The 27,614-nt window shown below is 45.7% G+C and overlaps 1 protein-coding gene across 1 annotated transcript; it reads right to left on the minus strand.

The window, feature by feature from the left end:
- Positions 1 to 1,401: 1,401 nt before the first annotated feature.
- On the minus strand, positions 1,402 to 27,580 carry FAM83C (family with sequence similarity 83 member C). The gene is made up of 4 exons (XM_074888505.1): positions 26,896 to 27,580; positions 19,557 to 19,724; positions 14,991 to 15,115; positions 1,402 to 2,481 (listed from the first exon to the last, which is right to left on the minus strand). The coding sequence occupies exons 1-4, from the start codon at positions 27,448 to 27,450 to the stop codon at positions 1,542 to 1,544; spliced, it is 1,788 nt and encodes a 595-aa protein (XP_074744606.1). The 5' UTR covers positions 27,451 to 27,580; the 3' UTR covers positions 1,402 to 1,541.
- Positions 27,581 to 27,614: the final 34 nt, after the last annotated feature.

Raw genomic sequence — 27,614 nt, forward strand, 5'->3', positions numbered from 1 at the left:
CATCCCTGGAGGGGTTGAAGAGTTGAGTCGACCCAGCGCTGAGGGATCTGGTGTAGTTGGGATCTGTCAGTGCTGGGTTAACGGTTGGACTGGATGATCTTGGAGGTCCTTTCCAACCGAGATGATTCTGTGATTCTGTATTTAACAAGGCCTGAGCGATTAAAGCCTACAGAGAAGACATCCTAACCTTGAGAATAGACACATCCTGGCAGAAATGCTCAAATAAAGTGGGTAAGAGAGAACAGCCTGGCTGGACAACAGAGCTGGGAAACATCCAAGGAGAAGAAATTGTCCTCAAAAGACTCGTGACCATAAAAGGGAAAAAGGAGTAGGGGGTTAACTCCCCAAATAACCACTGACGACCACCCGAGACCCCCACGCATGTGCAGTGTAGTTTTGCAATGCCAGCGTTATGTAAATGTAGTAGACAGGCAGAAAGGTGGAGACTTCTTGGAAAATGTATGAATATTCGTGTCTTTAAGGTACACAAGGGATGAACTTTTGTTTTAGCGTGTGCACGTTAGGTGGAATGATCCCCCGTGCATCCAGCGCTGCAATAAAGAACGCCTGCTTTCTAAAACTTCAAACTAAGTCTTAGAGGGTTCTTTTGAGACCAAATTTACGGTAACAACGCCGCCGCGGGCCGCCGCCACCTGTGCGCAGACACAATCCACAGCCAGATGCTGCCCACCCACGTGCAGACACACCATCCCTGTTCAGCCTGCGTCCAAGCACCAGCTTTGCGCTGGCACCGTCTGTGTACAACAGCACGCGGCTGTACACCTGTGTGCAGGCACACCGCCCGGGATCCAGCTGCCACCCCAGTGCCTCAGCATGCCACTCGTGTCCAGGGGCCACCCATGTCCAGGTACCACGTGTTCAGATATGACCTTCGCGCCGACAGCACCCGCGTGGTGATCCCACCCCTGTGCAGACACCGCTTACGTGCCAATGTCAACCACAGGCAGATGCCAACCAGGTGCCCAGACACGCCACCCGTATCCCCTCCTGGCAGGGCACAGCTCAGCACAGAGGGGCCCTGGCCACGCCCAGGGAGCTCACCTCCCCATGAGGGACCCAACACAGCTCTTTCCAGCAAAACAGCTCCTTTATTTTTAACATTACCCTGCCTTTGACCATTTAATTTTCAGCACATGCACACAGGGAGAGGAATTGCACAGTACAAAGAGAACCTGGGTTCACCCTGAAGACCTCAGCAGCCAGTTTCCAGCTGTAGCCGTGGTTTTGCTGTATGTTCGGGGGGGAATGGTTCCTTCCCAAATGGGTAAAAAGAACATAGAAGTGTGGATTGTGTTTATGTCATTTTCTCTCCTGTCATGATCTTGTAATTGAAAATTTGAACAGCACTTGCTAATCTCATCTGAATCAATTATCTGCATATATTAGAAACAGCACAGACACCTTTTAATAGGAACAAGATTAATTTGCCACCCATATTTTGATTTCAAGTCCCAGATATGATGATTGGTGGGGAAAAGCAACCACTTGAAAATAAGACCAAAGGACACTTCGAGGCCCGGTCAGAGTTCAAACCGACTGTGTATATGTTTAGATTTTAACTTGTTGTACTTGGTGATCAGATCCAGCTTACTGTGCCCGAGAGTCATTCTCTTCTCAGCCCCGTATGCGCTGTTCTTTTCCATCAGCATGTCCTCAGTGAGTTTGTCATAGCAAGGAACTACAGGCTTTTTATCTCGTTTTAGCTGGTTGTATGGGGATAGCAGGTCCAATTTTCCTTGTCCAGGACTCCGTCTTTTTTCCATCCCATCAAAAGTGTTGTCATTTTCTGCTGTCGGTTCCCTGGAGGTAGCAGCAGGCCCCATCTGCTTCATGCTTGTCCCATTGCTACTGGCACCCTCAGAAAGGGACTGCAATGTCTGCTCCTGTCTTAGTGGGGAGCAGTGGCTGCTGTTAGCCTTACTGTCCCCTTGATAACTAGGTTTATTGGAGCTCAGGGCAGGGGAAGGCTCCGGCTGCAAGAATGTCCTTGCTGTCATAAGATTTGATTTGTGATACAAGGCTGGGGTGGGTTTATTTGGAGGACTGTTCGCTGAGTCCGGTGGCTCTCCTGGCTGCTTAGGGCAAGTGGGCTTCAGAGATATGTCTTCCTTCCCCTTATTACCAGAATCAGAGCTTGAATCTTGCTTTTCCTGGTGTACGTTGCAGCTGGAGTTTTTCAGGAAGGGAGACACTTTTACGCTTCTGATGCTTAGATTGGAAAGGCTGCTGGAGGGGCTCAAGGTTTCAGCGTCGTTCACCTGTGGGGGTTTTAAAAGGGAGTTGGCAGCTGTAGAGGTATTCTGAGAAGAGGAGCACGGTCCAGGATCTGGCACACAGAAGCTGGTCACTGCTCTGGACTCTGCATACAGGTACCGAAATTCCTTTTCAAACTCCGCAACAATTTGACCACGGAAGTGGGTCACCAGGCTGGTGTGGACTTGGCTGCAAAGCCAGGTGAAACTGCAAAAAAAAAAAGCAAAAAAAAGGCAAAAAAAGCACATGTAACTTTAGTTCACGGAGTGCCAAGACACCTAGCATTGATTTTAACATTTGAGTGATGTATTGCTACCCAATTTATGTCATTAAAACTTTCTCTGAAGTATGCAAGTCTGAGATTACTAGTAGAGATGAACGTACTCATTACATAATTACAGAACAACCCTAAAATGGTCATTTAATTTCAGCTCGGTGACGTATCAAACTGTATGAAGATATAAACAATGAACAAGAAATATCAGCTGGTTTTCTTCAGCCTTATGAAGGATGTAGAGCAGCAATTGGTCCCTGCCTAAAAAGCATAGCAGCATGTTTTCAGGCCTTTTCTTCTCCAGCTTCCTCTTGCCAGCGCGCCCTGCCCACAAGCAAGGAACCATCGTTTCCCGTTCCCCGTTAGGTCCGTGTGATGGAGAGGAGGAGCTCACCCTCTGTGGGCAGGCTTGTCAGTCCCTGCAGGGCGGGTACCGTGGTGTGCGTGGTTCCTATTAAGCAGGCAGGGGCAAGCAGAGCTCCGACTGCCTGGAGATGGTGTGGCTATGGGACAGTGAGAGACGAAGCACGGGGCACTGAAGGGCTCTTTCTGCCCAACTTGTATTGCAGACTTTCTAGCTCAGCATTGGGCTAGCACAGTCCACTGCAACCACACCTTCCACAGAGGGCGAAGAGACTGTTTGGGGGCATCTCAAGGCATGCCTGCTCTCCTGCTCTCTTCCCTTGCCTTGGCAGGAGCTACCTTCTCATGTCTTTAACATCTGCAACATGGGATGGACTTGAAGGAGCCGCTTAGACAGGCAGGAGGGTGAGGAATGGAGATCTTGGGCACTGCCTTGAGGAGCAGAGGTCTCCAGAGCCCCACAGGAATACCTCAGGACAGGAAGGGTGATGATGTTTTCCATAAGTATTGCTGTGAGATTGCCCAGCCTCTATCTTTTCCTTGCCATCCAGTTAAGAGATGCATGGTGTTAGAAGTATACTGCTCAGCAAGTCCAGTCCCTGCTCGTGCAGTACATTGTCTTGAGATCTTTTACGGGAGGATGTTATGTTCCACCTTAAAACAAATTAGGTTTTGCCCCAGCTGGGGAAGAACTTTCACTGATTGCCACTCTGCATATTTTCCTTATCTGTTTAACCCTACCTGTTGTTTGTGTCAAAACTATAACTTAATTAGCTCCCCCCCATATATCTACAGATAGTGGCCACATTTCTCCTCCTAATCTTCATTTTCCTAGATTAAACAGGGAAGCTCCTTTTACAGAGTTGGCTCCCCAGGCTCCTGGTCATCCTAGTCATCAGCTGCTTCTTTTATTCTTCCTATAGTCAATCCACATTAGCAGACTAATTGTGTTAAATAAAAGAGAACCTACATCTTAGGGCTGTACTAGCAGCTGCTAAAGCAAGATACTGGCTTTTCAAGAGCAGGATGAAATCACAGAAACTACAGGACAGCAATTGTAATGGGAGATTCCAATTATTCTCAAGTAAATGTAATTTCAGGACAAGATACTGGCACTATGCTTTGGGACCTCATCAGTGTTTACTTCACAAGACAGCTCTTTGGGAACTTTTATCAGGAAAAACAGCTCTTGGCTTGTTCCTGAGCAGTATGCAGTTGTTATGGTTCACAACGTTGTTCTGAAGAAAGTAGTATACTTACACTCAGCATACACACGCCCCAAAGAGCAACATCAAATGAAAAGATCAATACTATTCTGCTTAATATCGAACCAGGTAAATTAAGTAAGAACGAAGAAGTAGTAATAGAATGAAAGACCTTTGCAAGTGGCATGAAGACTGTTCAGAAATACCATATCAGAGGCTCAAAGTAAATGCATACAATTTCACAGAGAGACATGAGAAAGAGAACCAGAAAATAGCTGGGATGGCTAAGGGACAGAAGAGAAGCTATTAAGACCAGAAAGCTCATCTTTCAAAGAGGTTGGGTCACTCATTGCAAAAGGCATAAGAAATAATATTCAGAGCTCTGTGGGGCCAGCACATGGTCCCTGTGTAATAGGAGCGCTCAGATAATTCCTCTGCATCAGTGCTTATTGTACAGGAGCTTGGGATGATCCCTGCCCTGAACCCACCTTTATATAAAGCATAAGGGAGGATCAGTCTCATGTTGAAATCTCTGTAGAAGAGATTAGAAAACATATCAACAAAGCAGATAGTAACAAACTGGCAGGACCAGGTAATGTTAATTCACGAGTGCCAAAGGAATGCAAGGATGAAATAGCTCAACTACTAACCAGGATGTGTTATCTCTCACTTGAAAGTGCCTTGGTTATCAGAAGAGTGGAAGGTAGCTAATATGCTATAATTTTTTTAATGTTCCAGACCATTAATTCTCATAACTGCACAACACAAATTAGTAGAGACTCTTCTAAAGAATACAATTAATGGCCATATAGGTAAATATGATATAATAGGAAAGACAGCTTTTGCAAAGGGAAGTTATCTCTCACAAAGCTGTGAGAGTTCTTTGAAGAAATCCAAGAGTCCAGACAGGAGATTTTGGGTAGCCTGTATCGACACTTTCAGAGGCATCTATCCCAGGGGCACTGCCTGGCTCCCAGGAGTGCTGGTGTTCCCATCCACGTTCCTTACAGCTATTACCCTTCCACACAGGAGTGCTGCATCTGCACTGCACAGTGCTCAGACGTACCCCAACTCAGGACCTACTCCTGAGGACACTCACACATATGCTTGTGTTCACTTCAACTCCTCAAAACCACAAATGTGCTCAGAGGGCTGCGCACCCTCTCCTCTGGAGGGGCAGGCTTGCATCCCTCACACTGCCCGCGTTGTCCCAGGAACTGTGAGAGGCCCCTGGGCAGCCGGGTGGAGGATGATGCCTGCCATCCCTTCACCCAGCCTGGCACTGCTGTTGCCAGCAGACCTGGAAACAGGCTGTGTGAACGGTCACGTTTGCCTCCTCGTTCTGGCTAGGAGGTCTCACGTCTCAGACTCTAATGGTCTAGCAGGAACATCACAACAGCTACCCGTCAAGGCCTCTAGTAGGAAGTGAACAACAGGTTTTGCTCAGGTTTTCCTTCCTTCCCCAGACTTCCACCTTCTGCCTTCTCGCAGCACCCTCTGACCCCAGTACTGCCTCCTTAGGGAAGCGCACGAGAGGTTTCCACAATAGGATGATGTGGCCTTGGCAACCGTGGCTATTCCCATCACTACAAACTGACAAAGGTCCATGAACGGCATGGAGGAAATAGCCAGGAAGTGATCATTCTTGGTCTTTTCTGGTATAAAAATCACAGAATCATTCAGGTTGGAAAAGCCCCTCGGGATCATCGAGTCCAACCCCCAGCCCGACTCTACAAAGTTCTCCCCTACCCCACATCCCCCCACAGCTCATCCAAACGGCCCTTAAACACCCCCAGGGAGGGGGACTCCACCCCCTCCCTGGGCAGCCTGTTCCATGAAGCACTGAATGAAGTTAACAGGTTACAAATTCCATACAGACAAGAAGAGGGACTTCCTTGCACAACACAACACACAGGCGAGCTGGGCAGCTGCTCACCTCAGGCCACTGCGGACGCTGGAAGCTCACCCAAGTTTCTAAAAGCGGTAGGACTTTCCTGCCATTATTTTTTCCGTAACAAACTGCTGCACGCAGAGATCCCGCACCCAGTTCTGAATCACCCTGGGGCACAAATTCCAGGAGTAGCTGCAGGCTCGGAGCCCTGCCCTGCTTGCAGCCCCCGCTGGGGCAGCCCCTGCAGCTCAGCCTTTGGCCAGGAGATGGAGCCGCAGCACCCCCGCACAGGACTGGCAGTTCTTACACTCGGCTTCTCTGCTTCCCCTATTTCCAACTGAGGAGATACCAATTTGCAGCAGAATGTTTTTTGCTTCTTTCAGTAGTTTCTCTTACTCATTTTTATTGCTTTTCTGTCACTTTGGCTCAAAGCCTTTCTTTTCTTTCCGTATGCCAATACAAACCTCTGTGTACCATTTTTGTCCATTGCTAAATGTAGATACTCATTACTAGACCTTTAATTTCAAGTGACATTTTCTTTGATAAGATGTCAATAATCTGACTTTATTATAGTAAGCTCTTTAAGCTTGCTTCCAATGCACTTGAAATCATTTCCACGCCTCATTTTTCATCTTCATCTTGATTACAAACAGTGCAATGTATTCAGTTAGTTTGGGAATCCCATCTCAGTTCTCTCTTATCTCTTATTCATCCTTACAGCAGCATGCCTTGTCTCTGTCTTCTGGATTCATTTTTTATTTATACACCTGAGGACTTCTTCCTCTCTGCTTTGGTGTGCTCTGCAACATTATATATAACTTTTCTTCTGGCAATGCTCACTTCATTGCTACACCTATCAGCCTGGGGTTTCCTTGCTGAAACACTACGCTTTCCATTCCTTATGCATTCACTTTCTGCTTAATTATAATTTCTTTCTTGAGGTAACTGTTCATCGAGTTAGATCTGGAACTTTCTCTTAAAAGCTCTTTCCTCCTCCTTGGGACGTGGATACCTGAGAGTATGAGCACTTTTCTTTTAAAGAAATTCCACGCCTCCTCCAGCTTCAAACCCATGTAGCTTTACCTGTCCATTACCAAATACTTATGTAGTTATTTTTTCTTCTGTACTGAGGCCAGGTGCAGAGCTTTTGTAACCCTCTCAACTTTCTCCTCTCATTTTTCAGTTGTGTCAGCTTCAACCCCAAGTCTTGAGTTTCTTTCACTACAATATAGCAATCAATGAGCTCCTTCCTCTCTGTGCCAGTGGCAGGACACATACTGATACTTTGGCCACCTTCCATTTTGAGCTGAGAAATTTAATCTCCTCTAAGGCAACTCAAACAGCCACGTAACACCTTTTCAGGCTGACAACACCACCTCTTCTCTCTAGTCCTAGCCTGGCAAATGTTTACTCTAGTTTTCCTGTTCAAGATCCTGTTTATCTCTAGCCTCATTTGCCCTTAGGCTCATCTGCTGCATTAGTAAATGCCTTGATATCCTTCACTCTGTTAACGTATGTTAAATAAGTGCTCAAAGAAACATACTATTTCTTTTGGTGCCCAGAATAATACTAAATAACTAGATATATCATGATATTTAGGATTTTAGATTATTGCTTTTCCTAGATATCTCCATAAACCCTGTTTTCTCCTTGTCTTCATTTAGAGGAAATATAATGTTAAAGATGGAAAACACAGGGAAATATTTAATCAGTAAACACATAAGAGTTGAGGGGTCTAAAATAATTTGCCTACAGATGTTTAAGATAAGAGCAGTAAGCCTGGTTCCCATGTTTAGAAAACTCTCCAAAACCACATCTGATTCATAGCAATAGACAGTAATAAATCAGAATGAGTTCAGCTTGCCAAGAGTATTTTGGAAAATAAGAAGGGCTTTTGCAAAACTATCAAGGAAAATGTCAGCATAGAGAACAACAGTATCAACATATGGAGTTCAAGAAGAAAAGGTCAGTTCATATACTGCATGTGTGTAATACTGCATATAGGACTCACAGAAGAGAGAATCTGATGACTAGAGACTAAAAATGGATTTCACGCATAATTTGAGCATGCATTTGAGGAGAAAAGAGTCTCTTCTTACAGCTGAGAATTCAAAGACACTCACTGAATACCTGAATAGTCAAGGATAGAGGAGGACAATACCCCTCTGCAAGAGAGGATGCAGAGAGACTAGACATCTGTCAACACAGAAGGATGTGCTGAAACTCTGAAGGGATCTAGCATCTTGGCTCTGGTGCTATCTACTATCTTCATGAGCAGCCTAAATAACAGAAGAGTGTACACTCATTAAATTCACAAATCATATCTAATGGACCAATGGAGAGGACTGCACAGAGTTTGATAAAGGTTCTGAAAAAAATGGATACAATGGATACAGTGGAAAATATTAAAAGAAAATACATTCCAGGCAGTCACAATCAGGTGCACAAATACAGGCTGGAGAATGAGGAGGCAGCAGCTCTTGGGATTAGAGTATGTCTTAAGGAAAACACACATCTGTAGTGTCACAGTGTTGGGAAAAAAAACCCCCAAACATCCTGGGGGTGTATGAACTACATTCTGGCCTACAAGATGTGTAATCCTTTCCCTCGACTTGAATCCTCTGAGGAACAGGAGATGTTGAGTCTGGAAAAAGAGACAACTGTCGGTCAGCGTGGTAACTGTCCCCAGGTTGTACAAACCAAGCTATACGGAAGGTGTCCGTGGGAGACAGCCAGCACACAGATGTAGTCCTCAGGCAGGATGACATCAAAGAACGAAGAGTGAGGTGCTCACTGGGATGAAAGATAGTAGAGACGTTTGGAGCACTACAGAGAAGCCACTGGTCAATGTCTGTATAGGTCCCATTAACATAAAAAGAGACAGGATGAGTCTCAGGGGTAAAATAAAAGCACCTAAGTAGGAAGCTAAAAAAGATCACGATTTTATCGGTAGCCTTATAAAATGCTCCCTCTTCCATGCTTAGACTGGGGCAGAGAAGTAAAAGAGCATTTCAGGACATGGTTATGGAAATTATGTTTGCGGAAACGATGGTAGAATCATAAGAAAATGGAAAATTGTAGGAACATAGTAGCTCTATAAAGAAAGCTGGATTCCATCTTAACCTAAATGAAACCTGGCCGCTGCACAATCTATTGCAGTATAGGGAGGCTTTAAATGAGAATCTGCAGCAAAGCTGTGATGTGTAGAAGGCCACGCAGTTTGAGATTGCCCACTTTACCTTAGGAATAAAAGCAAGAAAACTGTATTCTGATATAAGGGCAGGATGGAAGTCATTGACACTTAGATAAGAAATTAGAATTGATTCTAAACTGTGTTTAGAAAAGTACATGGTGGTGAAAAAACAGATCAGATCGAAAGAAACAGACTGATGTTGTGAAATACCTGAGCTGAAAATGATGACTCTGACACAGGAAGCAGCTCAGAAACTTACTGGGTAGAAGAAAATCAAGGAAGAGTATAACAACAAGGGCAGGAATTATACAGAAAGGACACATAGAGGATATATTGCTGGGACAGTGGCACAATACATTAAAAAAAAAAGTCAACTAAGGTAAATGATATATCAACAAATTCCTGTTGGATTAAAATTCCACTCCTAAATAGGAAAAACATCGTATTAGGGCTATACTGTAAACTTTCTGAGCAGAGTGCTGAGGGTAAATATGACATCCCAAGGAAGTGCTGAGAGGCTAAGAATGCAGAAAGAAAAGGAATAAAGGGAGATTCAATTATAGCCACGTTGAATGGAGGCCATTAGTAAAAGAGTTGCAGAAACTGCATTTTAGACACTATAAATGACTGCTTTTTGGAGAAACTAACCAGAAAACCAACAAAAGGAGAAATAACATTACTAGTTCAGAAAGTTTCTTTGGAAAGGCCACTCGGCAAAAAAATAACTATGACGTACCCATATAAAATATTCTTTCAGGACCGAAATAATCCACAACAGTAATAGTTAACTTAAAAGAGACATTGAGGAATGCTATTAAAAAGAAATTTAAAAGAGTAGCCAAAAAGGTTAAATGCTTGAGGCAGCATGAAGATTGTTTAAAGATGCTATATTAGAGTCTCAGAGAAAATGTACCTATCAAAATAAAGACATTTTAAAACATCCAAAAAGTCACCATAGTTAAAAGGTGCTTTAAAGGAAAATATTAAAGTAAACAGCCTTCAAAAACTGGAAGTCAGCAATTTTCCAATTATTAACCAGTGAATAACCTATCATTTAAAATTGAACATAGTAGCAGAGGACTGGAAAGTAGTAAATGTGAAGCTTTTAAAGAGCTCCTGGAAAACTCCAAACCAGCCAGTCTTATTTCCATACTGAACAAACTGGTGGAAGCAAATAGAGAGTAAAATGATTAGATGCATAAATAACTATAATCATAATGCTGAAGACTCAGCATATTTTTGTGGAAGGAAGCCATGCCTCAAAAGCCTTTTGCAGTTCTTTGAAGGAGGCAGCAAGCACACAGATGCATATGATCTGCTTGATGTTAGATACTTGAATTTTCAAAGCGATTTTGACAGGGTCATTAAGCAAGGACTCTTAGAAAAATTAAGTGATCATGGAGTACAAAGAAAGGTCTTCCCGAGCAGTAACAGTTGATTAAAGATGGGATGCAAATGCTAGCAATAGTTTTAATTTACCCACTGGAATCCCACAAGTTTTGTGCTGGGATTGCTGCTGTGCAACATACTCAGAAAATGGTAGAAACAGTCCATGTCAGAGCTCATGAGAAAATTATGGTGGGTGGTCAAAAGAAAACTGGATAATCAGAAGCTGGAAGAGGATCTTATGGTATGGGGTGAATAAGTGACAAAGTGATAGACAAAATTCAACATCAACAAATTCCAACTGTTGCAAAAGCCCTGACGGTCTCTGTATATTGATGAGTTCTCAGATACTAACACTTAGGAAACAGGTCAGGGGTCCCATGGACAGTTCAGAAAAATGATCACTTAGCATTGGTCAAAAAGGAAAACAGCAGACTAGGAACTGCCACACAGGAAAAGAGGAAAAGACAGAAGTTGCCATTATACTACAATACCAAAGTGGGGGTTATCCTGACCACTTCACGCAGTTCTGGTCAATTCGTCTCACAAAAGACAGACATTCCGATTAAAGGCCTGGAAGTTCTCCTGCACGAGAAATGACTGAAGAGCTGAGGATACTTCAGCTGGAGAGAGATGATTCACATGAGGGATTATAATGGAGGAGGACAAAATCATGGATGCAGTCAAGAAAATTAATAGGAAACTGATTTACTGTGCCCAGGTTATGGGAATTGGGGGGCATCAAATATAATTATCTAGCAGTAGGTCTAACGTAAATACAATGGATCACTTCTTCACACAAAACATAAATTAAACTGCATAACCTATTGCCAGAGGGTATTGTGGTGGCTAACCACGGTGGGAAAAAGTCTCCTATGGCAAACTGAACATATAGAAGCACATATAACACATAACCCTGGAGGTTCTGAATCCTCTGATCCTTGCACACAAGATTGTTGATCTGTAAAACCTGCCACTGCATCATCCTGTATCTTCCCTGTATCATCCTGTATCATCCCAAGACACCCCTGGATCCACGCTGAATCATTGGCTTTACTCAGTAACTATCCTTATCCTTTGAACCTAGCTTTCCCATCTGCAAGGAGAGTAACCTAAATACCTACTATACTAGGTACAGTACCAGGCTGCAGTATACCCAGTAGCAGACTTCCTGCTTTTCTCCTGTGGAAGTGTTTCTGACCACTGTTGAACAAATTCCACAAGAAGAGACTGTTTCTTTTAGTCCAGAACATCATGTGCTTACTGGGACAGCAGAAAATTAGATATAAGACCCTATTCAACTGAATAATTATCTTCCAGAACTCAAGAAGTTTCAGCTATACAGAGATCTATAGAAAGAGAGCACATCACAGACCCAAATCCCTGTCCCAGATCAGCAGAGGGAGGAAGTGACCCAGAGAACTGAATCCATGTTTTCAGCAATACCCTGACTCTGGGCCACGGGGAAATAAGATGCTCCTCCAGCTGTGGAGTTCAATCCAGCTGACACATGCTCAATTTTAGTCATTCATAAATGAGTGGTCTCAGTTATCTAATCCCCACCCCCTGCAGTCAGTGGAGATGGATAGATGTTTCCAGTGATTCACTCCATTGTTCCTAGAGACATGTCTTGGGATGCTCAGAATGCTGCCAGACACTGCTCTCCATATTGTTTACATAGAAACTCTACAAAACCAGTTTCAACTGGGTACTTGTATTTTTTACTGCCAGAGTTTGATAAGGTGAGACCTCCACACTTGGAGATGATGAAGTCAGAAGCAGAGGAGAAGGTGCAGCTTGGAGCTACAGCACTGATGAGGACACTGGTAGACTGAGGGTCCAGCACGTGCTGGGTGGGAGACGGAAAAGAGAGAGAAAGGGAGAGGGAGAGGGATGTTCAAGGAGACCTGGTGGAAGGAGAATAAAAGTATTGCCAGGGCACCAAATTCACAGAAATATCAGAACAATCTGTCCTGGGGAGTTGTACTGTTTGTGAAGGGTAATACGATGTGCAACAGTGTGAAAATACTGTGGGAAAGATCTGTAGGTGGAAAACTCAGGTCTAAAAATAAAAATACAGTACAAGAACAGTACCCCTGCCCCTCTGATCAGAACAGTGATGGTGATCAGACAATGTTCACTGAGATTACAGAGGCTGCAAAATTAGAACAGGTAGTAATAGTGGGAGAGTTCATCCACTCATATACATACTAGGTTAATGCTTACTGGGATGAGCTGTGGATTTATTGGAAGCAATAAATGATTACTTGCCAGAATTAACTAGTCTAAATTGTTTGACCCACAAGAAAAGATGTTATTCAGGATGTGGTCTGGAATGATGCATAAGACTCAGTTCCAGAGGTAGAAGTGTAAGAGCCCATTTATAATAATGCTCACAACACAATTTAACCCTGTAGTGGGAGAGAGCAATCTAAATAAATGCAGCATGTGGATATTAAATTTCAAGAAAGGTAACTATGTAAAAATGCAGCAATTAGTCAAAAAGAGCTGAAAAGCAGCCGTCCAAAACACCCAAGATGACTACAGCTTGTAGGTTGTTCAGAAATGCTGTTCTGGCAGTTAAGAAATGGTGGGCCCATTTGAGACCTATGGGTCAGAAGGGGCATTCAGTGATGACAAGACCACAGCAGAGAACCTCAATGAATTTTTTGCACCCATTGCTAATGGTGGTGACACTAGATGTGTTTCACTCCTGTGTTCCAGGGCCACTGCAAAGGCTGCTTTGCTGAGGACTGGGAGGTTTCCAATATGATCCCATCTACAGAGAGGGCTCTGGGCGTAATCTGGAGGCCCACATACCACTGGAGCTGACCCCCACCCTGGGACATGGCAGACTGTGCTGTGAAGAACAAGATTATTGATGGCATGGAGAAGCACGGCCTCTGGGAAAAAGGTCAACAGGACCAAAGGCAAGCCCTGCCTCACAGACCTGCTGGAGTTTGGGAGGGAGCCAGTGAGCACAAGGATAAAGGGACCACTCAAACTACATATTTTTAGGTTTTCAAACAGCCTTTGACAAGGTTCTACACCAAAGCCTTTTAAGAAACTAAGTTGCCATGGGCATGGAGGAGAGGTCTTGTTATGGACCAAGAGCTGGTGAAAGCACAGGATGCAAAGGGTAGGGCTTAATGGTCATTTTTCAGCGTGGGTAAGAGTCAGCAGTGAGGCCCCAGAGACTGGGGATGGGACTGGTTTTCATCCTGTTGGTGACCTCAGGCATGGAGGGGCACAGTGAAATCCCCAGGTTTGCAGAGGATCCTCAGTTCCTGCAGGTGGTTGGATACCTCACTGAAGGTGAGGAAATCCAGAAGAACTTCACAGAACTGAGCAAACAGACAAATATGTGGCAGATGAACTTCAGCGTAGGAAAATGTGGTGTACCCATAGGAAAAAAATTATCTGTATCAGGTCTGTGTGATGTTGAGCCTGGAACAGCTCAGAAAGGAGCTCAGAATCATCGTCAGCAGTTCTCTGAAATCATCAGCTCAGTGTGCAATGGCAGCTAAAAAATTCAATGAATGTTGGCCACTGTCAGCAAGGGTGATAATCACACAGCATGGAGCATCATTTTGACCCTCTAGAACACCTTGGTGCAGACATGTCTTGGGGGCTGCGTGCAGTTCTGGTCCCTGCATCTCACGAAGGACATAGTGAGGTTACAGAGGGTGCAGAGAAAGATAATTAAAATGACTGAGGGATGAAGCAGCTGCCATATGAGGAGAGACTGAAAAGGCCAAGATCATCACTTTAGATAAGAAAAGGGCAGGGAGGGTGGATAAGATGAAGGCTTGGAAAATTGTGAAAGCAATGACTTAGCTGAATTTAGGACAGCTGTTTTACCAATCTGCAGCAGTAGAGCTAGGGGCACTTCATGAAATTAGTAGGAGATTGGTTGAGAACAATGAGTTAGGGCAAAGTCACGGACAATAGATACAGAACAGATACTGACAATAAGTAGGGTTGTATGCAACGATTGTGCATGCTGGGGGATGGACCATGGACAGAAGTTTGTGCTGCTCTCCCCAAACAGCATCACCTGGAGACAGAATCTAGGCTAGGGGGAGCATCAGCTGACCTGGTAGAACATTTTTAAGAAATGAAGTGATACTCATAGACAGATGTGTCCAGGAGGTGTCAATGTTGGCAGACAAGCAGTTAATGCTATCTGAAAGCTACACAGCAAGGTAAGAGCAAGAGGATGGAGTAGAAGGTGGTAAAGCATCAAAATGAAACCTGAGCTTTATAAGAGGAAATGAAGAGGAAAACCAGTGTATCATCATGGAGGAAAAAAAAAAAAAAAAAAGAGCTACATTATTCAGTATTTTGGCAATGAATATTTCTGTGTCACTAGTCTTTGTCACAGTAGTTGCTACTTTTTCTTACCTGTATGTACCAGCAAGAACTTGGTCACAATCAATCAGGATAAACTTCTCCAGAACCTGTCCTGCAAATTTCTTGCCTGCTTTGCTGTAGTATGTGTCTCCACTCAAACACCTTACGCGCATGTTCTGAAACCAAAGAAAGCAGAGTTGGTAAGGGGACAAGTATTGAATTAAACTGAAATGTTCCCCTGTGCATCCCTGATGGACTCCCTCAAGCAGGATCTCTGCTCCCAGAGGCAGAACGCAGCAAGGCATTACGTATTTCTTGGCTTCTACGTACCAAATATTTTGTCACACTGTATGCTTCTATAAGATAAAAATACCTATTAACAAGTTGCACTTAGGTACAACTACTGGTTTGAAAAAAATTTGAAGAATCCTATGAGCCTACAGATCATTTCTGAAGTATGTACGACTATACAATTTTTTCCAGATTACTGATAATATTCAACTAACCACACTAGCTGATGGCTCTGCATTTAAACTAAATTTTGACCCATAACAAATAACTGGTTTCTAATCAATTGAATATGCTGTTCTATTTTTATACAGTGACAGGCTTCTTAAAACCAAAATATCGCTCAGGAGAAAAGCCTTACAGAAAGGTATATCTATATTTTAAGAATTGCCTTTTATCAGTATATTTAAAAATTATATTAAAATTTTCAGCTGCTGTACTCTAGTGAAACAGACCTGATCCTCACCTGTTTTAAAGACTGCAAAGAACTTCTCTGATACAACTTCAGCCTGTAAAACCGTACAAAATGGGAAATAAGGCCCTCAGTATTCATCGGGAGTCTTTTTAATAATATGAGGGTTTTGCCCATAATAAAAATTATTTGCACCTCAGTTAAGGAAGCAGAAGAGGACAACAGTCACTGGAAACAGTTACTGGCATGGTCTGTATGATAGATACAGTGCCAAACAAAACATCTCGTTTGTAAATAGACATCCCTAAGGCTGCACCTGTGCTGGCCTGCCAGATCATCCCTTGGTGCCCCTCCAGGCCAGCTCCCCGGCCACCAGCAGTGGCTTTAGCACACCAGGAGTTGTCACAAACTGTCACCACCTGCATTTGGCCTGTCAGATCCCTTTGTGGGCAGCTCATACCTGCCTAGCACCAGCCCCACAAAAGATGGAGACCCACGGCAGTTGGCATGGGCTGCACGTGCTGCCGGGGCCGCTTTGCCCCTTGGCGGAGGTGGGTGCTGCCCGTGGCCAGTGGGTGCTCCTGGTGCGGGTGGCAGCCACCCCTCCACCACGCAGCACGGTTCAGTCTGGTCAGACACAGCAGTTTGTAACAGCCAGTGCTGCAGACAAACGACAAGCACGAGCAGTTGTGATTTGCCTACAGATGCTCTCCGCAGGGTGCAGACCCCTGCCCCTGCCACCCCTGCAGGAGCTGCTCCTGGGCATCGCTGCACCCCCTTCTCCCCCTCCTCCTCCCAGGCAGGTTGAGCACTCGTGGGCTCCCCAGGCCGCCTGTACGCAGCCTGGGACCGGCTCGCCCAGTCTCTGGCCTCACGTGGGGTTCACGGCAGGGAAGTTGTGCCTCGGGGGTGAGGAGCAGGAGGCAGTCACCCTGCGGCGGGTGACTCCACTCCTGACAGCTTTCCTCTTCCGCCAGAGTCCCTGCAGACAGGAGGTGGACTTCCCGGAAACATCTGCTGGGGAGCTCATGGCAGCAGGGCGGGAAAGGCTTGGCTCTCACGTCGCACTGAGGAAGTCTCCCCACCTACCCAAGGAGCACCACTGCCTTCAGGGCTTCAGAACAACAGCAAATCTCCTCCAGCCCGGGGAGCATCTGACCCAAAGGTCTATGTCTACAGTGGGCAATAGCAGCTGGAGAAGAGCAGGAAGAAGGCAATCATTTATGATGCTGCCCCCTAATAGTGCTGCTGACTCTGTTTTCTGCTCAGGGGATTTCCTTGGGGTTTGTCTTAGTGGGAAGCCCCCCTTGACCTCTTCTCCAAGTATTTGTCCAGTCTTCTCTTGAGTTCATGGAAACTTTTAGCAGGGACAGAGCTGAAGCTTCACAGTCTTTGCATTGCAGCTCTCACTTGTTGCCTTCTTGTGCCCAGAACATGTCCTCATCTCTCACCTATGAGAAGGGAGAAACTTCTTCCCCGTAAGGACACTTATGCACTGGAACAAGTTACCCAGAGATGTTGTGCAGTCTCCATGCTTGGAGATTTTCATGACTAGACTAGGTAGGGCCCTCAACAACTATGTCTGACCTCACAGGTGACGCTGCTTTGAGCAGGAGGTTGGACTTGATGACTTCTTGAGGTCCCTGCTAACTTGCATTAACCCGTGATACTCTGAAATGCCACCGCAAGTTGATGATATAGTGCAAGATACGTTGGATGCTTGGGGAGGTGTTCACCTAATCCTCTTGCCAATCAACACAGGGATTTTTTTCTTCCAGTGCTGAGGTTTTAGTAATACTAGTTCTCACCGGGAGGAGCTTCCTCTCCCTGCCCCCAGGGAAGTTAAAACCACCTCAAGTAAGGGATATCCCATAGATTTGTCACCACGGTATTTCTTCATTCCCTCTATCCTTTCCAAGACTGGGTGAGTTTCTGATATCTGGCTCATTTTTTCCATCCTCTTCTTGGCAATCCAGGCCCTGAATTGTCCAAACAAGATGAGAATCCTGCAGTCTTGCACAAAAGCAAGACTGCCAGGTACCACTCTCATTCAATTTGGACAGTAATTTTAGGTTCAGCAGACAGTCATTTGAAAAAAATCCAACAGTTAAGTCCTCTGCTGTGACTGCTGCCAATGCTCGATGCACCACTACAGGATTTGCTGATGTTCAGCACCAGGATTTGACAGCCCTGGGCTCACACAATGTTCTTAGAAGTAAGGAGCTGGAGGGGCAATTGCCCCAAATTCCCCATTAAGCCCCAAATTGTCAGCAATTATTCCAAACGGAGATTGAGCATCACATCCTGTTGCAACTCAGAGCCAGGAATAAAATATGTACACTCATTCCACTTAGATGCGAATATCAAGCGTGTATGTTAATGTCCTGCTTGAGATGCATCAGCTTTAAGAGGTGCTTCACATTGAGACCTGCCGATGAGTCACTGAATGGGGGAGGCAAGTGTTAATTAGCCATTCAAGTACAAGACATGACATCAGGCCTAACAAAGAAATGCAGACGTCACCATGGATGTAACCTCATTCTAATTTTAATTAAAAACGATAGCCAGGCTCTTGGATAAGAAGCAAATAAAATAAATTTGAGAGATGGAATTTATCTGGATCCACCAGGTGACTTTAGTGATGCAGTTGTTTATGAAAGCAAACACGCTCCAGCATGAAGCAGTTTTCCCTAACGGGTGCTGTCTCAAGAGGAGGCAGGATGAAATGGGTCTGGCTTGCGAGAAGCAAGAAAGGACAGAGCATCACCAACATGGGGGAAGAAGGAAGCCTCTCTAAATTAACCTTTTTGCAGAGAGGTGAAAAACTAGGGGAAATGAAGACATTTGTAACTGCATCTATTATGGATGCTGTAAAACATTATTTTTGCATTTTCCCTAGCCTGTTTTTTAGTTAAGACTGGTTTTGAGGGAACTGGATAACTTCCAAGCATTCCCCACTGAGATGAAGGGAAAACCTATGAAATTAGTGGCTGGAAGAAGATCAGTCCTCCAGGGAATCCAGTAAAGGAGCACAGCCAGGACTGCTGGCCTTGCAGGACTAACAAATGACAACAAAAAACCAACTTCCATTGATAGGTGGTAGCCAGAAAGGCTATATGGGGAGCAGCAAGATTCTGGGATGCAATTCTGAGTCTGCAAGCTCCCAAGAGAGCTTGTCGCACTGACACATTAATTTTTATTCTTTGCCTGCTCTGGGCATCACACACCATTGCTGATGGGCACCCCACTGAGTGGCGAATCAGGCTCTTCACAAATCCCTCATGAACCCACAATTGAATTGCAAAGCCTAAAAGCAGATCTTAACATGAGATTTTTAACATGTGGTTTTACATTGAGGCAGCACAGCTAGGAGGAAATGGTGGGCTTTGCATCAGGACATCTGAGGGGACCCACTGCTTCCCTTCCCCACGCAGCTACTGCACTACAGCAGCTCTGGCCAGAATCTAAACTGAGCTCAGGGATCTGAATTACGAGCAATTTAAGTATCACAATTCTATGTCCTAGAGCAAGGGCTGAGAGGGGACAAGGAAAGGAGATGATACAGGTCCACATGAACATAAGTTTTCTGGTCTAACTCCGCCTATCTGCACCAGCCCAGCAAAGTGTTCAGTAATGCACTGCATCTTATTGGCCTTGACTTTACACTTCTTGTGTGTAAAACTGAAATGAGGACCACAAAACATCAAGATATGGGCCTAGGAGGCTCCTCCACTTCTTCCCCTGTGCTTCCAGGCAGATCTTGATCTCCCAGATCAAACAGCCATGGTCTCTTAGCCTGGGACAGTGGGAGAAGTGGTAAGTCCTAGGGACCAGGCACATGGAACAGAACAAAAGGTACATGGTTTTTATCAATTCCAAGACTGTTTATCATGTCCAGTGTGTGACTGAAAACTTACTGGGAAGTTGTCCTGAGTAAGAGCCATTTTATTGCACATTTCCACAAAATGCTTCAAGTACTTTTCATCCAGGATCAGGTAAACGGGGACGTGCCGTCTGCTTGAGGCCTCCAGCAGGTCACACAGTATTTCCATGTCTGTAAACAGATCCATCACAATTGCTATCACCTAGCCAGGAGAAAAGAAGGGAGCGGGGGGGGGAAAACCAAGAGACTGTTGAAATCTCGTGCCCAAGTGGACTGTGCTATAAACTATGAATTAAGCATTCAAACCTCCTGAGTTACTGTCTGTGGCCACATGAGTGGAGATTGCTTCTGGACCTTTGTATTTAACAGCCCTTACCCCTCCATGGCAGATAAAATCACTTTTAATAACTATGAAGACATTCCCCATCCAGCTACTGTCTCATCTGTCATTTACAGAAAGAAACAGCTGAAAGGGTAATGCATGTGCACAAACTCTGAATATCATTGATGCGACAAGTATGTATTGCCTTAAGCAAATTGCCAGAAATATAGTATATAAATGGATGAGCTGAGACTGACCAAAATCATTATTCAATCAGCATGAGTGATTCCATAGATGACTAGCATATTAATATAAAGAAATATCGTTTTTCACAGGAAGGACACACTGCCAGGTAAGGGATAAGGCATCTCAATCGAGTATGTACATGCCCTTGTTCCAAGATTACATCCTAGGGGTGACTAGACAAAATCATAGAATAACGTGTAGGAAGGATCCCTTCCCTTTCCCTGCTGGCAGCACTCCTGCTAACGCAGCCCAGGATGCCAGCGATAGTTATGAAACCTAACAGTAGGAAGAAGGAATAACATTATTTTAAAAAAAAAGAAAAATCAAGAAAATCTATCTCAATAAACTGAAGACTTGCAAGATAAGGTCTCCAAGGGAGGGGTTTTAAAAAGGAAAAGAATTTTAAGGAGAATTGCCAGTTCTTTAAAGAATGAAACTGAAGAAGGCCATGGCAACCCGTCGCACTGTAGAAATGGAATTGGAGGCAGCAGACCATCTTGGCTAAAGGAATTCTCCAAAAACTGGGAGGAAAATACAGAAAATGGAAGGTAGGTCATGACAAGTACCTACTACAACTGAGGTGACCCAGAATTAGAAAATTCAAAATACAGTATGACCTGCAACCAGAACAATGGATCAAGGGAAGTCAACCATAAATAGATTAGGATGGAGAAGCTGTTCTACTGTTCCTCACAGAGTGAGGCTGCCAGCAGACAACATCAAGGCAGCCATTATTTGGATCAGGAAGGGACTGCTGGGATCCATCTGTTGGCCATCACCATTAGTGACAGGAATCAGGGGGACATCTTGGAGAAGGAAGGAACAGGCAAGAGAGCACTTGCTGAGCTTGATGATTTGTCAGGCCCGATGCACTTCATTTGAAGATGCTTGCAGATCAATCCAGTGACTTAGACCTTGAACCCTTAACAGTTAACACTGAGAACTCACGGAGGATGGCAACACACTGGGGGACTGAAAAAGGCAAAGTGGTGAAGGATTTACCGACAGCCCAGCTTCATTTCAAAAGCTGAAAAAATAATGGAACTACTGACCAGGTACTTCTGTCTCAGTCTTTACCATATCTTAGCCATAAATAAGTAACTGTTTGGGACTTTTAAGTTCTGTGCATAACTCTGATTTTGAGTTTCTGCACTTAGTAGAGGATGCCCAAATAAAGATGACCCAAAAAGCACTGAGTTTTGGAGTGAAACTTCAATGGCCTACTTCACCCTGCTACTCAGTTTTCATGCTCTGTGCTACATCTTGCACGTGAGATGCACGACAGAGTTTGCTCTGCTGCTCATCCTGCACCCTGTGAGGAGGCAGGAATCATGTTTTCAAACACCTCCTCTGCCTGTGTTAGAGCAAGGCCATGAATGTAATTCTCCACAGTCCACATCACCCTGCGGAGCAGACCATGTAGGGTGAGCTTTCCTCTGCTGCTTCTGTTCAGCCGCTCCTCTTTAAACAGAGTTAAATGCAGAGGACAGCAGTGAGGTTGACTTTTACATGTGCAGTGGTTCAAGCTTCAAACAGGAACAAGCTGAATCACACAGATCTGACCTGGAATAGCTTCAGAAAAGAGTAGAGGAGCTCCATGGATCACTGTCCTTGGATGTGGGGACAGGCTCATGTCTGCTCCAGACTGACACGCTGGCCCCAGATCACTCACTACCCAGTAACTCTTCTGCTCTGTTTTCATTAATAAACTGCCTCTTTCCAGGCTCATACTCATGGCCTAGGTGCTGCGTGGAGGCCGCTGCCATGGGCAGAGTGGGGCCCCATTGGCCTCCCCATGCTCCCCTGCCCAGTCTTTTGCTTGGCAAGCTGGCTCCTCTCAGTCCCGCTCCACCCGCATGGAGAGACCCTCTGCACCAGAGCCATGGCAGAGGAGGGCAGCGATGCCATGAGGTTGCTTCCTGCTGTCTCGGGGATTTATCCCTTTTGCAGATGGACAAAATTTCTTGTCTCTGATTTGTCCCCAAAGGCCATCTCTGTGGTGATGCCTTACACACTGTCATTGGTCCTCAACATCTTGCAGAAGACCCCAGGCCTGGCCCACCAGAGCAGGGTTTGGGGAAGAACCTTCCTGGAGGCTGGTGTGATCCCAGGCATCCACGTGGAATGCAAGGCAGCTGTCATCAAGAGCTAAAAATCATTCCTACTGTCCAGGCCAAAACCACATCTCCACCCTCTCACCCTGGCCCTGGGAGATAAGGCTTCAGAGCCTGACGCCAAAGGGCACCTTTTTTGTAGCCCTTGTCGGGCTCTGGCAAACTCTCCTCCCCTCCTGAAATGCGCCCATCTGGCACAGACAGCAGAGTCAGCCCTGGAAGAGCTCTGAAAATAGTGAGAAGCATCTTCAACTTCTCAAATTAATGTTGCTGCTGGACTATCAGCATTAGGTACCGCTGAGACCCACCCAAAAAAGCAGGACTTCACCATGTCATTCCACATCAGCCTTCAGCCAAAGACCAAAGGCAATTTAGCCAAATGACTTTGATGGGCCACCCATCCTCTAATGATGAAGCACCAAGAAAAAACTATAGCCCAAACCTTGTGTAAGGCTTCAGGCAAGTCCCTCTCAGCCACACTTGCCTCATGATATCCCAGCTCATCTCAAGTTTAGGTCTGATGCAGGCTTGGCCCTGGAGACAATCTAAACTTGGCTTGGGAAGTCAATATGATGGAGTCAAGAGAGACCGATGCTCCTTCATCCCCAGACCCCACGTGCTCAGAGGCACTGCCTGTGCCTAGTGTGCACGGAAGGTCCACACCATCTCGCTTTTCTCTACCAGTGCTCACAGGCTCTGGCAGAGTCCAGGGCTGTTGCTTGCCCAAAAAGGGCACTGCCAGTCTGCAGCGCCCGCTGTGAGAGGGATGGGGCTGAGCAGGCAGGAGCAGAGCTGCGCAGGGCAGCGTGTGGCACAGAGTCACCCGTGGCACCCCGTGCCCTGGGCTGGATGCAGCTGGCTGCCAGGCAGACCTGCATCTCCTGGCAGCCTCGTGGCAGGGCTCTGGCGTCGGCGCGGGAGCGAGCGCCCCAGGCAGTGGGACACCAGCTTGTGCAACCTGGGTGGAGCCCGGTGTGATAGTCAGACTCATGTTTTCCAAAGTGGGTCTTCGCTTGGCATCAGGAGGTGGAACAGGCTATAGACCGATTCATGGCCTCCTCACAGGCAATGCCTTCACAGGAGGGATTTGGGTAGAGCTGCTCCTGGTGGTGCTGGCAGGCACCCACAGCTGATCTCGGGCAAGAAGCCTGGTAGCCCCATGTGCACTGCAGTCTGCAGTAAGGAGCGTTGCCATGGGGAAAGAGGGGAGGTTGTGCCCTGCCACAGCCTCGTGTGGTGGAGATCCAGGCACCCGTGGTGGGGTAGCTCATTCTAAGCACGGGTGCCACAGGACAACCGTAAGGGCCACTCAGGTCACCATATCCTCTCGGTAAACAAAGCAGACAGCTCTCATAATAACATCAGCTCAACCCCAAAGCCAAGAGGTTTTGGGGGAAGACCCTGGAAGCCTTCCCCTTGAAGCCTCCTAAGGATGTGTTGTCACAAAAGTGAGGTCTAAAGCCTCAAAGATAATTTCCAGCAGCTCTATAAAGCAGTGGAAGTTAGAGACCTAAGTACCGTCTGCAGTTCAGGCTCCCGACAACTCGTGTCTCACATTTAAAAGCCTCGGGCGATTAAGTCAATCTGTCCTTGCAAATTTAAGCAATGTATGTCCAGTGCCTCCAGCCCCTCGGTTTCAGTGGTGGGAGCTGCAAGGCTGGGGCTGGCTCAGAGCATCCCTGTTCCTCACCATGCTGATCACAGCCTCCAAGCCCATGGCACAGCCTTGTCGGATCAGGACATTGTAAAGACACGGCTGCCCCACAGGCTCTCGAAAATTCACACCTTGTCACTGTAGGGTTAAATCATGACATTTCTAAATCCACTTCTGGAAACTCGCAATTCAGCAATTACTGCAGTCATCACTTCGGGAATTACAGCACTTACCAGCACCCCACCGGGGTTGCCATCTGTCTGGTTTCTAACCAGCACAGCTGGTTTTACTGGTATTTGCCAATAGCAGTGTGGTTTTGGTCATTACCGTAGTGTTGCCATTTGAAGAGATACACTGCTTCTCTGCGGGACCATCAGGGACCCTTCTACCATCACACCTAAACGCAGATGCACAGCCAGTGTCAGAGTTGTACAAGAGAGGTGAAAGGAGAAGCATGGACAGTTCAAAATAGATTGGAGCTCATCCAACAAAAATAAAATTGTAATAGTATTATCAAATGAAGGCTAAGGTGTGGCTGCGCTGCATCTTCTTACGTCTGCAAAGAGAAAAGCTCAAATCTGAAAATACATCTTCAAAGACAGCTGGTTAAATACGGCAAAGTAGAAAGACAAACCGCACCAGCAAAAGGTACCAATAAAACAAGTGTCTTTTTTGCTGATTTGTCAGTACAAATATGCTGTTGCAAAATATGTCAGCTGATGTTGTTCTGTATGACTGTACAGGAGAAAACAGCAAACAACATTTCAAGACACACGCCTTCCTGTCTACAGGACCCAGGAAAAGCATTCAGGGATCTCAACATCTTTCCCACATCCCACTAGCACTGTGTCCCCCTTCTATGTTAGCTGTAAGCCCACAGGAGGAAAAACACTCTAAAGGAGGGATATATGACAAGGGCTTAAAGTCTAGTGGAGGCAACATCTGAAATGCAGAAACAGCAGTTGAAAAGCAAAAAAGCAAGTGGTTCTCCACGCCGTTGCTACTGGAACTTCAAGCAAAAGATGTTTGTACCTCTGGTTGCTGTTTTGTCATTAAAAGACATACAGGTAACATCCTTTTGGATGGTCTGATGAGCAAAATGACTCAGTAACTACTTAAAGATGCGTAACTGGGGTTGTGAATGAGAACTGCCATCAATCATAGAGTTAATCATGGGAAGCACTGGTCAGAGCTGCTAACCTAGAAGCCAGTAGAACACCAGTAATAAACCAGCAAGATGGTTGAAAACTCATTCTCACATTTCACACAACAATTAAAAACACTGTGTGAAGATCCCTAGCTTGAACATAAAGGGCTGAAGATTGTCAGTGCTTTTTCAAGCCAAGCAAAAAAAGTAAAAAGCTCAAAAAGTACAATAAAGCACCCACTGCCTGGGCAACCTCCCTGCAGCAATAAAGAAGTTCCTGTGAACTGAGAAAGCAGCAAGATGTTTGTCGTGTGGTTTAAAGGATCATAGTATCATCAGAGATCCGGGACACGTGCTAAGTGACAGGGGACATTTCTTGGTAGTCATTTACTTTGTGCATTCTGCCATGACTGTGTCTGAATCCACATTGCTGAAAAGGACTCAGTAAGTGTCACAGGACTTTTCAGATCATTTAAGATATCATAAATCAGCTGCCTGCAAGGACAAACAAAGCTTTTTGTCACTAACTTCCTGGACAAAACTTCCTGTATTTGCCTACAAAGGTGCAACAGAAGTTCAGGCATTAAGCAATGGCTGCTTACAACTGAGCAGTAGCTTACGTGGCAAAACGGTCTTCTTTTGGACAAAAGAAAAAAAGATCCTAATTTACCTCATATCATGCCCAAGTTTCAATGATACGTGGTTCTTTGATGATGTTATGATGCTGCACAGCAATGTGAGCTGCTGCATGGCCTCAGTTTCATCTGCTGGGGACAACATAACTTTGCTCAACTGTGCAGACAGTGACAGAAAATAACACTTCAGCTCAGACTGCCTTGTCTCTTGTGCTCTTGACACAGCTGAAGTCCAGGCTTAACAATGTTTTACCTCCCTCTTTCTGCACTAGGCAGTAATGAATTTAAGGAGTGACTGTAAAGTTAAATAAAAAACTACTGGAGTGATAAGAGAAATTGTCTAGAAGCTGACTGGTTAAAAGTGAACTTTGCACTAAAAGTTTACTCAATATCACCACACTATTGAAACAGAGTACTATAAAAGAAAATTAGCATAGAACAGATGAAAAGAATCATAAAGAGGACGAAGACAATAAAAGCTGAAAATATGTCTGAGATACAACTGTCCAAGCTGCTGCTTTAGTACACAGTCAGTGGCAAAGTAAAAAGAAACAAGGAGCATAATCTAGTGAGTAAATTCAGGCCAGGATTGTGCTTGGTAGGCAAGTATTGTAGTCATCCAGTTTTTATTACATCCAAGGGTTGGCAATCTCTACCAAGCAAAAACTATGTGACCGGGGCAAAATGGGCTGATTTTACTCATCCTCAAAGAGGCACAGACATCAAGTCTAGAAGATATGATGATGTATTCTAACCTACTTCAATACCACAGGCAGGGATTTTCAGTCCCACAAGTTTACTCAGGTCCCACGTTCTCCCACAGCAACTCACCGGTGGTACCCTCTTGTCCTGCTTAACATGATGTCCAGGGGTTGAGAAAAGCCCTGGCTGTGCAGACTCCCTGGCAGAGGGCAGCAGGGCTGGCCGGTGCACGATTGCCAGCTGAGGAGAGCTGGGCGTTAACGCTGCACGCCCTGCCACTCACTCGCTCCAGGCTTTGGTACTGCGCTCTGCACACCCACAAACACCGACACACAGTGCCTTAAAGGGCACTGCCTGTGTGACATGAAGTCCCAGGCAGAAAGAAATTACAGGAAAGGAAAGGAGCAGGAACAGTTACAGATCTGCTAGAGAAAAAGCAATCATATGCCAGACATCTAGAGAGCAGCAACAGCTGTCCAGTTGTGGGACCAGCCACCAGGACTGAGGTGCTGTGGCACAAGACCCCACTCTAGGGACACAGCTCTATACATACCGTCCGTGCCCGGCTGATCAGAGACCGTAGCAAATCCTTAATGCTGTTAGCTTTGTTTCTTTGGAAAATCACAGTGGCTTGAGTCAGGCCAGACACCGTGAGGAGCGGCATCCCTGGCCACCCCAGCTCCAGCTCTGGAGGGTGCACATCAGACATGAGCGGGAAGTAGGTGCCAGACGTTAGCTCAGAGTTGACGGAGGACCTGTCTCCAGTGTCCGCATCGCCAGGGTCAGCCTCTTTGTCTTTCATTGCATTGGGATCTGGAAAGCTTTGGTTTCTCTGATGGCTCATATATTCCATGTCCAGTGTGGACAGAAAAGGCAGCTCCCGTTCCTCAGTGATGGCGCTCAGGTAGCCGCGTTCCCCCTGCTCAAGAAAGGCATCTATAGCAAGCCTGGCTGTTTCACTGTGCTGAAGCACCAGTGGCGTGGGCTCCCTCCACCACGGCTTCTTCAGCTGCTCTAGGCGGCTCTTCAGTGGCCCAGACACAGCTTGCTGGCCCCCATAGCTGCGGTGGAACTGGGGTCTCACCTCTACTGCTAGGTAGTTAAACATGACCAGAGCTGTTGATGCTCAGAAGTGCCTCTCCAGCTGGATTAGTCCTCTGCCCGACTCCAGGTCTTCTCTGGCCCTCTTGCACTCCTGAGCCCCTCCCAACAGGTTCCTTCAGGACTCGGCATGAGCTCCACTCCTCTGCTTGGGAGTTAATCACCAGGTAC

This window comes from Strix uralensis, chromosome 18 (assembly GCF_047716275.1).
Source record: "Strix uralensis isolate ZFMK-TIS-50842 chromosome 18, bStrUra1, whole genome shotgun sequence".
In the NCBI taxonomy this organism is placed as follows: Eukaryota; Metazoa; Chordata; class Aves; order Strigiformes; family Strigidae; genus Strix; species Strix uralensis.